This window comes from Thunnus maccoyii, chromosome 15, assembly GCF_910596095.1.
Source record: "Thunnus maccoyii chromosome 15, fThuMac1.1, whole genome shotgun sequence".
Taxonomy (NCBI): Eukaryota; Metazoa; Chordata; class Actinopteri; order Scombriformes; family Scombridae; genus Thunnus; species Thunnus maccoyii.
Window position 1 is genome coordinate 7,152,650 of NC_056547.1, and position 12,614 is coordinate 7,165,263.

Below are 12,614 nucleotides of genomic sequence, written 5' to 3' on the forward strand. Positions count from 1 at the left end.
TTTACTTTCTCTTTTAGTGCGTTATCTCTAATATGCAAACTGTAGGCAGCAGGAAGCCTTTGATGGGTATTTTTGTGGTGGTAGATGGATTTTAAAGATTAAATACCAATATACATCTCCAATTATCTGTGATTCCTGCAGTTCACAAAAGAACATTATGTTTTGTATTATATTTTGTCAATTTTACCCCCTACAAAAAAGAGAGCTGTCTTTAATTTTTAAATACCTTGTAAGTCAACTTATTTATTGTAGAGCTGCTTTTATGCATCACAAAATGTGTTATGCTTAAGCGTTGGGGCACCAGAGTGAATGATCTGCTGCTGAGAACACAGTAGGATTCGGTGTCTATGCTCTCATCAGTTGGCTAAACGACAAACATGACAATTTCACAAAAAAATGTTTCACTCTGTCTTTCTTTTTCTCGTCTCTCTCCCTAGCTACTTCACGTCTTCTCTCACCCTCATTCTCTCGAACCTGCCTCTATCCCCCTCTCGTTTCGCTTCTTCTTCTCCTCAATTTATCATTTTTCTTCCCTTATGCTGTCTTTCCCGCGCCTCAAAGGAGAACCAACATTTTTTTGAAAGACTACAGCCCTTTTCGGCTCTGTTTCCTCTCAACCTCCGTGAGACCACCGTGACACAAATAACCCCCCCCCCCCACATGTCTCTCATTCATGTCACACGTGTCCTCTTCAGTATCTTACATGTGTATTTAAGAGCTTCCTGTGCAGTTACATGTGCCTAGTGTGTGTCCTTATCCTTTCTACCAGTGTCTGTGTATTTTTGATGACTAATTGTGAGCAAAAGTGCATTTTTATAGCAATATTTTGACATGTCTTCTGTGTGTGTGTGTGTGTGTGTGTGTGTTTGTGTGCATGTCTGTGTGTATGTGTGAACGGGTCTGCAGGTGGTCCATGAGGCTTACACCAGGTTCACTGAGGAATCTCTTATGCAGTCTGTGTCTGATAAGCCTACGGAGAGCACAGAGGTCACCATCAAGGTCAGTGGTACGATCGAGAAGCTGTTTTCCACAACAGAGACCTTAAATGAGTTAAAATATATGATCAATGTAACACATGTTATAATGAAAAAACAAAACATAATGTCAAAATGCCAAGGTTTCATTTTAATACAGTAAATCTGACACATATTGATCCTCAATGGAGTACAAGCAAATAATGTTAAACCTGATTACAAAACACTCATGTACTGTCAGGAAAGTTATCCTTCAAAGTAATATATCAATAAAAAACTGGGTGAGGGGGGGGAAATCATTAACTCTCCTAGTGCCTGAGATTGCTTGGCAGAAACTACCTACTATATAATGTCAGGTCAGTGCCAAGTGTAATTAAAAGGCAATCAACCTCACACACCGCACAGAGCAGCGGAACAGATTAGATTAAAGTTTAAAGGATGGATCTTTTGTGAGACTGAACAAGACGAGCAGAGAAACTAAAGTGGTCAAGGTTCAGAGAGTTCTTTGGTTATTTGATTGTAGCCTCTGCAGACGTCACATTCAGTCTGACGTTGGAAGATGAGCATAAAAGTGAAAGTAAAGTAGTTTCCCTGTAAGTGTGAATTTGTTGATTTGTGGGTTAAACAAAGGCTAAGCGTGTAGACTACACTTGGCTAAATTTGGTTGAAAAGTGTCTAGGTTACATGTTACCATTGTTCCAGCAGCATTACATCACTGTTTTTATTATGTTAAATATAGTGATTGCAATGCTGTTTAAACAACAGTTATATCTAACCGAGACATTTACTTTTTAAAAAAAAGTTTAGCCTAGTTTTATTCTTGACACGTCTTTTATCCTGCAAATGACCACATGTATGCTTACTGGGTTATTTCAACACATGTTATCAGTCTAGCCAGTAATCTCAGGAACAACAGCTACAACAACTGCTTTACTTTCACAGGGAATGTATGACTTTATTAGGTTATGTCCTGTTATTTTATCCATTCAGTCTAAATAATTAAATGTAGTCTCCATATTTAATGGAGGAAGGCAGGTGTAGCCTCTCATCCATAACCTACATTTTACTATAACTTCCGTACAAATGTGATTTATTAGTCTTTTAACAAACTTATATCGATTCTTGTGGCGTATTTGCATTTCCATTCCCACAATGCTCAGTCATGTTGTCTGCATGCAACAAAGAAAATAAGTATTGGTGCCTACCAGGGAGTGGAAGGTAAAACTATAAATATGGTCCTAGAAACATGTTCATAAATTATTCAAGTTGCTTTTTCACTGACCTGAATTTTTACCACTTCTTTTTCCTACCCTTCCTCCACTGTCCGCCAACCCCCCCCCCTCCCACTCCCCCCCCTCCATCTCTTCCGCTCTGTTGGGGGAAATCTTTTTTATGCTCCTCTCACACTGTTATTCTATCCTTCCCTCAACTTTCTTACCGCTCCCCTTTTTTACTTTTACTGGTTTCAATTAATTTCTTATCCTTTTTCATTTAACTATCGCCCCCCTTTACTCTCTCTGCCCTGCTCTTTCCCTCTCATTTTACTTCTTTTTGTCATCACTCCCTGCCTTGTGTTTCTTTATCTACTTTCCCCCCCCTTGCCTTTCATCTCCCCTCCCCTCCTCCCTCCTTCTGTTTAGGGCCTCGAGGTGTCAAAACCGGGCCGCTACCAGGCTCTCAACTCAGACTCCAACTTCCTGGAGATGAGTGACTCCGGGGTGGAGTTCACCAGCTCTGGCCTCCCTCTAGACAGCGACACCGATGCTGCAATGACCTACGCCTCCCACAAGCCCCTCCTGAACGCGGTATCCCCGACAGCTGTGACCGAAGGAGTTCACTCTGACAGCCTGGAGGCCACCATGGTCCCCGACGGCAACCTCACCGCCAGCCGAACCCCTGACTCCGCCATGAGTGCCAGCCCCGCCTCCAATCCTCGCTCTTTAGCTGCTGGCACCCCGGACGGCAGCCTGCACGGTGCTGCGTCACCGGGAACGGCCTCCAGGGGCACCGCTGGATCAGATTCAGCCAAGACAGAGGGAGGGGATGAGAGCGGAGAAGCTGGGCAGAAAGAGGAATCAGCTCAGAGCACCTGAGAGGATCCCCAGGGCGATATTTTTTTTTAGCTTGTCTCCTTATACAGTAATTACATCCACAACAATCTGGCAACAATCAGGAACCTTATCATATTCAACTCCCACCAAGTCCTTGATCACCGCATTTGAAACAACATCACAGAAAAAAAATTCACGCTTGGATCCGGATGTCAGTGTAGCCTAGAAGAAAATATTAAATGGGCAGCTGCACAAAATGCACAATACAAAGTTTTCTGCACTATGCATTGAAACATGAGATGCAAAAGAGTAACCCCAAGCTCTATCAAAAGAAGAACAAAGCAATTCTGTGCATATGGAAAATGCATGCATTTAAATTAAACATTACAGTAGATAACAGTTCAGATCAATGGGAAAACGCTGAGTAGAGTAGACTGACTGCATGCAAGCTTCATCGGGCCACGAAAGCACAGGCTCAAAAAGAAGCTATGATGATGTGAAAAGGGTAAAACACTCTCAGCACTTTTAGGAAAACACCTAAATGGGATCAAAATGATTTTAGCTCCTGTCGAAAGTTGTCAAAAAAAATTACAGGAGTTAGACAGTTTGACAGTCGGAGTCAGTACGCTCTGAGGAATGAGGCATTATTTTCTAAGACCAAGGCTACCAACAACAAAAGTAAAGAGCTTCTCCCCTATTGAGGCAAATTTCAATGTGCTGCCTCTGACAGCACTTTTGTCTGCTCTCACGGCATCAGACAAACACTGCGATGATTGCATTTCATTCCACCCACACACAGACTCTATTATTAACAGTATAAGCATGTCAAAAAGCGTCTCCGCCTCTCAGACAGAAGTGCTTGACTCAGCACTTGTTCACCTTTCCATGGGAAAACCCTCCTCGATGTCTTTATTTCTGAAAAAAGAAAACCTGCAAACTGAAACAAGCTCAGAAGATTGAATAGCCCCACTCCAATGGGAGCGCCAGCGGTTGTTTTCCTCTCTCTCTCTCATATCTTAGACGTCAAATCTCTGCCACATCTGACGGCATCATCTAAAGAAACCTGTCGAAATGTCCACCTCGTTTCACTCACACTAATGATGAATGCCAGAGAAAACACCCACAAAAACAACAGCTAACTGTAGAACCGATCCTCTTTTTTTTTTCTTTTTTTTTCTCGTCCTCACTGGAGTTGTCACAAGCCTTGTCAGAGAAAAAAAAATAAATTCAGAGAATACTGTGGAACACCTCTGGGACTTCTTGGAACAATTGCCAAGAACGTAATTGGATTCTTGGTCTCTTTGCAGCCAGACCAAATTCACGGACACCAGGAGTGAGGAGCAGTGGTAAGAGACGGCAGAGCTGGAACAGGGTACTATTCGGGGAACAGATAAATGACTTGCATGATTTAAAGCCTCCTATTTTCATCTCGGCCCCCATCCATCTGACAGAGCTCTCTGATTATTGTAGCCCAGTTGTTTGCCAAAATGAAGTGACTGGAAAGACGCAGTGGGATCAATCTGCGATAACGACGCTGCCTACACCCCCAACGGATGAGACTGAATAACAGTGATTATGAGGTGTGTCTGTATGTGTGTGTATGTGTGTGTGTGTGTGTGTGTGTGTGTGATTGTGTGTGTTGGGAGGGGGAGTTTCGTACAAAGCAACCAACAATGTTAGACATTCAGCGTACTGCATGGAGACATTATTCCATTCAGCTCATGAAAAATAGGAAATGAAAAAGAGGAGGAGATTCTCAGAGTATAAAAATCCTAAATTAATGGTTTAACAGACATCAATAGGTCATATATTTGCTGCTGGTGCTCTATGAATCCAAACCCACCGTTTTACTACTATTGACGGTATTGTGTCTCGTTCGATATCTCCTCAACCGTCGAAGTAAGGAAGGTCAAATGTTTACACATATTTCAGTTCAAATGTATTAAACTGTTCAAGGGCATTCAGCTCCTAATAACTTGTAGTTCATATTGCTGATTTTTTTTTTACTGCAAAAGCATGTATGAGAAACCTAAAATATCACATAGTCAGGTAGCTTCTGAATGACATCCTTCTAAATTCTGTAGTCCTACATTTTAAGCTTAAGTTTTTATAGGTGACCAGATTAGCAGTGGTTCATTTAATTACACACTGAACAAAAATTAACACATTTTGTGGGAGAAGAAAGACAGAAAGAAAGAAAGATTGAGTTGAGAGGGTGGCAATAGTGGCATGGAACAGCTTCAAATAAATCTAAAAGAGCATGAACAGCTTCAATTAGATTTAGCTCCTACAGCCCCAACAACCGCTTTTGACTAATTAGTTTCCTCTCCTTGCCGTGGCAAAGGACTGTGGGCTAATTCAGGTCACAGAAAACCGAATTACACCAAAGATATTTCACAAAACGAGAGCGAGACATCACACACTCGGTCCATACATGTCCTTCCATCCACAATCTGTCACGCTCATATAGAGTAGAGAACACTTTCACACATTTAGATTTGTAACCAATCAACCACTGAATTAATCCAAACCACAATGATCTTCATCATAACAAGGCTCCGCCATCTCGAGGATCCCGTTTAGTTGCCGCTGTTGTTGTTGTTGCCATTGACAGCTGTTAGCAGTAGGGCTACCTCATGTTGCAAATGACTTGATGTCAACCCGAGAAATCTGCAAGATTTAATGATCAATACCTCTGAGTGTTACTAAAAGCAGTCAGACAGACACAGATGTTTTGGTGTCTGGTAAAGAAAAGCACAAAATTAAACTTGCGTGAACCTTTTGAAACATAAAAAGGTTCACATTGTTATAAAAAGGGGTAAAAAATAAGTAGCAGCTATTGTAAATATAATATATTCATCCGCAAAAAAAAAAAAAAAAGACTAGAATAACTAGTTCCCTTCTTATTCAGGAAATTTTGGATTTATTCACTGCAGAGGTAAAATGTTGAATAAAAGAATTATAAGTGTGTAAAATGACTTACCCTACTTACATGTCATTGAATTATTGATTTTGTATGGTTTTATAGGGCAGTGCTTTTGCTCATGCAGGGACTTCTTGACTTAATCACATATATATATATATATCTTAATACTAAAAGGCAACAGTAAAGCTCCTCAAACTGACTCTGTGTGTCATGTAAATATCAGGTGGATTCACATAAGCTCTAATAGGAAAGATGATGGCTGTCTTTGGGTGAATGACAAATTGATGGTCAAAGGGTTTTTAATTCAATCTAAAGCAATATTAATGATAATGGCACACAACAACACTCACAGGGAAGGAAACAGAAACAAAACATAGCACATATGTCATCAGTCACTCTTAATCATCCCTTTTCTCACTGTTGTAAAATATAAAAATATGTGATATGCATGTGTATAGTGTGGAAATACTAATATGTTTCTTACTGCAAGGCTTATGCAAGATTTTATACTATTAAAACGCTGCATTGATCCTTTAACCACATGTCCACAGTAGGTAGAAAACTAACACACAGTGCTGGAGATGCCTTCAGCTGGGAAGACTCTCTGGTTTTTTTCCCGCTCATTTCTTGTTTACATGTTTGAATCACAGTGATGCTGTGAGTGAAATCCTTTCATCAAAGTTTGATTCAGCAGGGTTGGAGTATCAGGTGTGCACTGTTTTTATTTTATTTTATTTTACCAGGTAGTTTTATTTAGACTTAGAATCTGTTTTCAAGAACAGGCTAACAAAGCAGGACCAGGAGAGACAATATGCAGGAAACCAACGTGCTGTACAGTGATATCGGAAAACAGTCAAAGTGTGTATTTACACAAATATTGACTATTCAATTAAATTAAGTTACTGAGGAGGTGAAAAAAGATGCCTGGTTTAAAAAAATATATTCCATGAGGGGAAAATACGCTTTGTTTGCTGTCTGGGAGTTAACTTTAGGAGATGTTTAGCCCAGCTTTGCTATCTGCTGTTGGTCAGTAAACTGCTCTCATGCTAAGCTAACCGCTCATTAAGCTAGCTGCTTATTAAGCAGTTAGCTTAATGAGCAGTTAGCATGAGCAATATCTTATTTTCTATTTCTAAATGTGTTAAACTGACACACACAAGTAGCCACATTTGAGTTGTTAAAAGGGACCTTTGATGGAAGTAGGCTAGCTTAGCTAACACATTTCAGATGACACAAAGGTGACATTGTAGATATTTTCATTCAACTTCTGCTAATACTGTCTTCACGTCGTATTGTACAGACTGTGATTATCAGCAGCTCAATGGGGAAAAAAACATTGTAATTCCCAGTCCTGGTGATATTGGGAATTTCTAACAGTTGCAATATCTCCCACTTAATGAAAAGAACTGCAGCAGTATCAACAAATTGGTTGCAAAATGGCTGCAAAGCCACTATTTCTGGCAATTACATCTGGATAAAATCTCATGGTAACACTAATATAGTCGATTCAGCTGATTAAAAAAAGACTTATACACCACTTATCTATTTTTACTCGTTAACAAACCACCACAAATATGTAACATAATGGAAAAAAAGCTAATGGAAGATATTTATCTGGTGTGATTACACGGTGATTACAAGCTACTAAGTAGGAATATAAAGGGGTTTTCTATTCCTCCCACTCTGCCAACATTGCTTGGAAATAGCATAAGAAGGCAAATCAACATATTACCTAAAATGCCTGATGTGATTTGTTAAATGATGTGAAATAAACAGATTTACACCCCGATTACAACAAATTCAAGCCTTTGTAGAGTGCTAGATATCACTCATAAGTCAAATAATATTTGCAGAGAATGCTTAATGGTACTTAGATAAGATGACACAAGGACAATTTAGATAAATGAATTGACCTTTTCAGTGACGTTATCAGATTTAAATACACGGATTGGAAATTTCATACATTACAAAGCCTCTGTTGGAGGGCACTTTTTGTGTTTTTGCAGGGTCAAGGGGCACAAACCTCCTATGGATGTCAGCATGTAGCTGTAGGAATAATAATACTGTAAGTTCAGGCAATCACAGCTGACGTAGGCTTTATGAAAGGATTTCACTTTCTGTCTTTCAGCCTCGCTCTGATGTTTTCTGTTTCATTACACATCCGAGCCGCTATTCACAAAGCCTCTCGGAGCAGGAGTGCTGATCCCTGTGTGGATAGAGGGAGATTTGATGAAATGTTCTTTCAGTTCTGGTAGATTCGCTCCTCTGTTAATCTACTGTTCTCAGTAATTCCAGAGAATATGATGAAAAACCATAAAATGATGTCTGCAGTGTGGCTGTTTGCTAATACCTCTGATCACAATAGAAATTCTCTTTAGCACAAAATAGTGTTGGAGAAACTGTCAACCACGGCTAATGACACTGAGATCAATACATTTTAATTCACTCCAGTTCAATTCTGTGATTTAATTTAGTTGTATCTGTTGATTCATGGCAGATAATTGGAGAAAATCATTGAAAACCACTGATCTTTTTCACTCTAAGCTCAACCATAAGCACAATATTTCATAGTAAGAACATTTTATGAATAAGGAACCCACTCTCTTTTGGAGGAACTGATCCCACTTTAACAGCACTCCTACTCTGGGCTACATTGTGAATTATTCAGTGATGCATTGCACCCCATTTGCTCGGAAATTGCTTTGTAGTAACACATCTTTCCCCATTGTGATACTCCCAGCACCTGAGAATGTTTTTTTATACAAGAGAAAAAAAAATGAAAATGTATTCCTAAAAATAATGTAGAATTTTCATATAACCTGTGTGTTTACTTTACTGGGACAAACGTATGTCATCCTAAAATAGATGAGTGCATTTGCAGAAAATCACACCTCCTTTGAAAGAATGAACATGCTTGAATACATTTCATCGTCAGAACTTTTTGTAGCATCACATTTAGCATCAAAAAAACAAAACAAAAAAAACAACACTACTATCGCTAATAACGTGCTTAGTATTTCTCCTTACTCTGATATTATAGCCTATAACTGCTGTCCAAGTGTATACCTAAGAGGTTGTGTAACTGCAGCATGCTGACCTGTAGATTGCTTGTGGGACAGCAGCTGTGATGCTGATAGCTAATAACGATAGTAATAATATGAATTGCACTTTTCTGTAAAGCTTGCCTCCTGAGTCTATCCTGATTTTGTTAATTTCTCACCTGTCGCTGACATCTGGCTCTGGTTTCCCACAATCCTCCTGACTCCTTAAATTCACTTTCCACTGCTGGCATTCAACTGAGCGTGACAGTTAAGGGAGAATACCAGTGTTTTTTTTTTTTTTTTTTTAAGGTTGCTGCCAATCATCCAAGGCGCTTTTATTTGTTGTTGATGTCAGTCTAGCTTGAAAAAGAAGAAGCTGTTTGCTGCCGTTCATTATTGTAAAATATGACACATTAAATATATATATGAAATATGAAAACACGGAGTACCTATTTGGCACAGAAAAACTTTGTGTTTTATTGTTATGGTATCTGAGCTGAGTGTTTAATGTTACACTCTGTTCTGTCAATCATAGGAAGAAGTCGTCTCTGCAGTAAACAAGTCGCCTTACTAACTTTGTCATGTCACTCACGTCTTTAAGCGTGTCTTTGACATGACGTCATAACTTTTGTATTTTAATTTAAAATGAATCAAATAGCAAAAATCAATCAAAAACTGACACTAGTGTTCTCCTTTAACATCACATCTGATACATTATAAATACTCTTTATGACTCCTTTGCAGCCATGAAGCTGATGTTCATTTAAATGCTTCTAAACTAACATATATGATGTGGTCTTCAGGGTCATTAAAGTTATTTTATGTGGATTAAATATTATGCTAATATGTTGAATGCAATGATAAGTGGATGTATTACATATCATGGCCAGTCTTTTCATAAATCTCTCCATAGACTTTCAAATCTCCTGGTTATAAAATGGTTTTGGGAAACCGCAGGGTCAGGATGGCTCTTGAGGCTAAATTAGATCCTATCTGTTGTTTTAGCCCTTGACTCAGTCAGGAGAAGTATTGTGATCGTCAATATTACTAGATATACAGTACCAGTCAGCAGTCTGGACATACCTTCCCATTCACTTGAATGAGAAAATGTATCCAAACCTTTGACTGGTACTTTATATATCTACATATACAGTATGGTATTTTATTATTATAAAATACAACGTAAATCCTTTAAAATAAGATACATCAGACTTTCTTTTTGACTTGATCTAGTCCTGTATCTGCAAATTATTTACTTCACTGTCTGTAATTTATTTATGATAATGGTTTATAATGTAAAGCCTCGATGATGGTGATTGAAAAACCTTGTTTTGTTTCAGTTACATCCAGGTTGCATAAGAAATGTATGTTAAAATCAAGACAGTATGAATCTCATTGTTAAATCTGTGTGAATCCTCATGGCATGCTGGTATGAAGCTCTGAAAAACTAACAAATACAGAATTTAAGTTCAGTGTTGCACCATTGGGTTTAAGTTTAAATGTTGATTTAGTCCCGATTAATTCATCTCTATTGTCATTGATCGAGCAACATGTGCAATAAGCATCGAACCATGAAAGTGTTCAGGATCGTTTAGATTGTTGTAAGTGAAATGCAATTTTAGATCATGTGTATGCTTCTTATATAAGAGTTCAGATTTAATTTGCCAAACCAAGGTAATCATTGACTTTTACAATGCTTCCCTGTACTGCCATGAACAAGCGACCACACGTCCTCGTTTGCTTGAAGAATAAACCAGTGATTATTTATATACTATATAAGACCTTTTGGCATCCTGCACAGACTTTTGTAAAGCTTCTCTTTTTCTGTGAATGAATAATTCCAATTAAACGAATTTTCAACAGATAGTGAATCAGAGCGGTTTTTGTGTCCTTCGTATTGATGCTATTTCATTCATACAAACTCAGGCATTTTTCATTTAAATCTCAGTAATGGATTTAAACCATGGAACCATTTGGGAAGGTTTTGTTTTCATAAATAGTCTCGATCACAAACACATTCTGATCTTAAAGCTCAGCTCTTCAACTTTGATATTACCTGAGTATAGAAAGAAAGTAGTGATACAGTAAGTATAGATTTGTACGGTTTGAACTGCAGTTGGTTGCCTGTAGGCGTAAAGTGGGCGGCGCTGCAGCTATAAGGCCGCACTTACATAACAGTTACTTTGTGCTTTTACAGCATTTTATGAGACAGTTTGGATTTATTTTCGAGGGGCAGGTATTGAATCAAAAAAGGGGGTTGGTGGTAAATATCTCCCAGGGAGGGGTGCCTTTGCCAGTTACTGAAGACAAACAGGCACCAATAAGAATATTAATGAGTCTAAATGAGACTTTATGGCCATTATAACAAACATTAATAGGAATTTGCTTTGGTGAGCTCAAAGTGCAACAGACAATACACACGACAACAATCAACACAACATACTACTACCACTATTTTAGAATCCATAGTGTACCGAAAATGTGAAAGGTAAGCCAAAAACTGTGTTAAACTATTCTAACTATTCTAAATAAGAAAAAATAAGTGAAAATAAAGAGTAATTACAAAGGAAGGAACTAAAAAACAAAACAAAATGTACCTTAAAGTCAGTGTATTTTTAGGGAAACATTAACTTCCATTGATTTCCTCCTAAAATAAGAACAGCAAAAATAACAATAAAAGTAAAAGTAAAATAAGATAAATTGTATAAACGTATAATGAAGCAAAATAAATAAAAGATACATATAATGAAAACTTGTTACATCAGTTTATAATTGTAATTATAATTATAACTGCTTTAATGTTACTTCCTCTGTTTTATAAAGGGATCTTATGTTCAGTCATGCTTCACATTGAATGTTAGTGTGATGCAGTGAAGCAGCCTGCTGGATGAACTGCATTCTGCTAAAGAAACAACTCCTACACTAGTGGTGGAAATTACATTTACTCAAGTACTATACTTAAGTATAATTTTGAGGTACTTGTACTTTATATATAAGGGTCAGCAGATAGAAATTGTCCAGTTTTACAAATATCTTGGTGTCTACCTGGACAGTGAATTAAACTGGAAAAAGAACACTGAGGTTGTATTAAAGATGGCTCAGTCAAGACTATTTTTCTTGAGGAAGCTTAGATCTTTTGATATCAGCAAGAAGCTTCCTCATATTTTTTTGTTTTGTTTTGGGTTTTTTTTTTTTTTTTATCAGGGAATCATAGTAAGTTTCCTCTTTTATGCTGTGCTCTGCTGTGGGGGCACCATCACTGCAGATGATAAAAACATGATAAATAAGATGATCAGAAAGGCTTTCTCTGTGATTGGCCTTACCCCAGACTCAACACTTCTAGATGTGGTTTAGATCCACGGCACCTTTCAGCTGTCAATCATGTCTAAATGGCTTTATGGTGTTATTAATTTGCCGTGTACTGGGAATACATTGTCTACATTGTTTGCTGTCTGCATGAGTTGATTTGGTGGCACATGAGTTTCCCCTTTGGGGATTAATAAAGCTGTCTAATCTAATTTCCTTTTGATGCTACTTTATACTTCCACTCCACTACATTTATTTGACATCTTAAGTTAATATTCAGATGAAGATTTGACACAATGGATAATATAACAAGCTT

General features: G+C 38.1%; 1 protein-coding gene across 2 annotated transcripts in view; it reads left to right on the forward strand.

The window, feature by feature from the left end:
* Window positions 1–10,854, forward strand: part of LOC121912894 — a 28,394-nt gene extending 17,540 nt beyond the window's left edge. For both annotated transcript variants that reach the window (XM_042435425.1, XM_042435427.1), the window contains exons 9-10: window positions 907–999; window positions 2,615–10,854. In XM_042435425.1, coding sequence (XP_042291359.1) covers window positions 907–999; window positions 2,615–3,067 — 546 coding nt within the window. In that variant the 3' untranslated portion in view covers window positions 3,068–10,854. The remainder of the gene's footprint in view (window positions 1–906; window positions 1,000–2,614) is intronic.
* The last annotated feature ends 1,760 nt before the right edge of the window (window positions 10,855–12,614 follow it).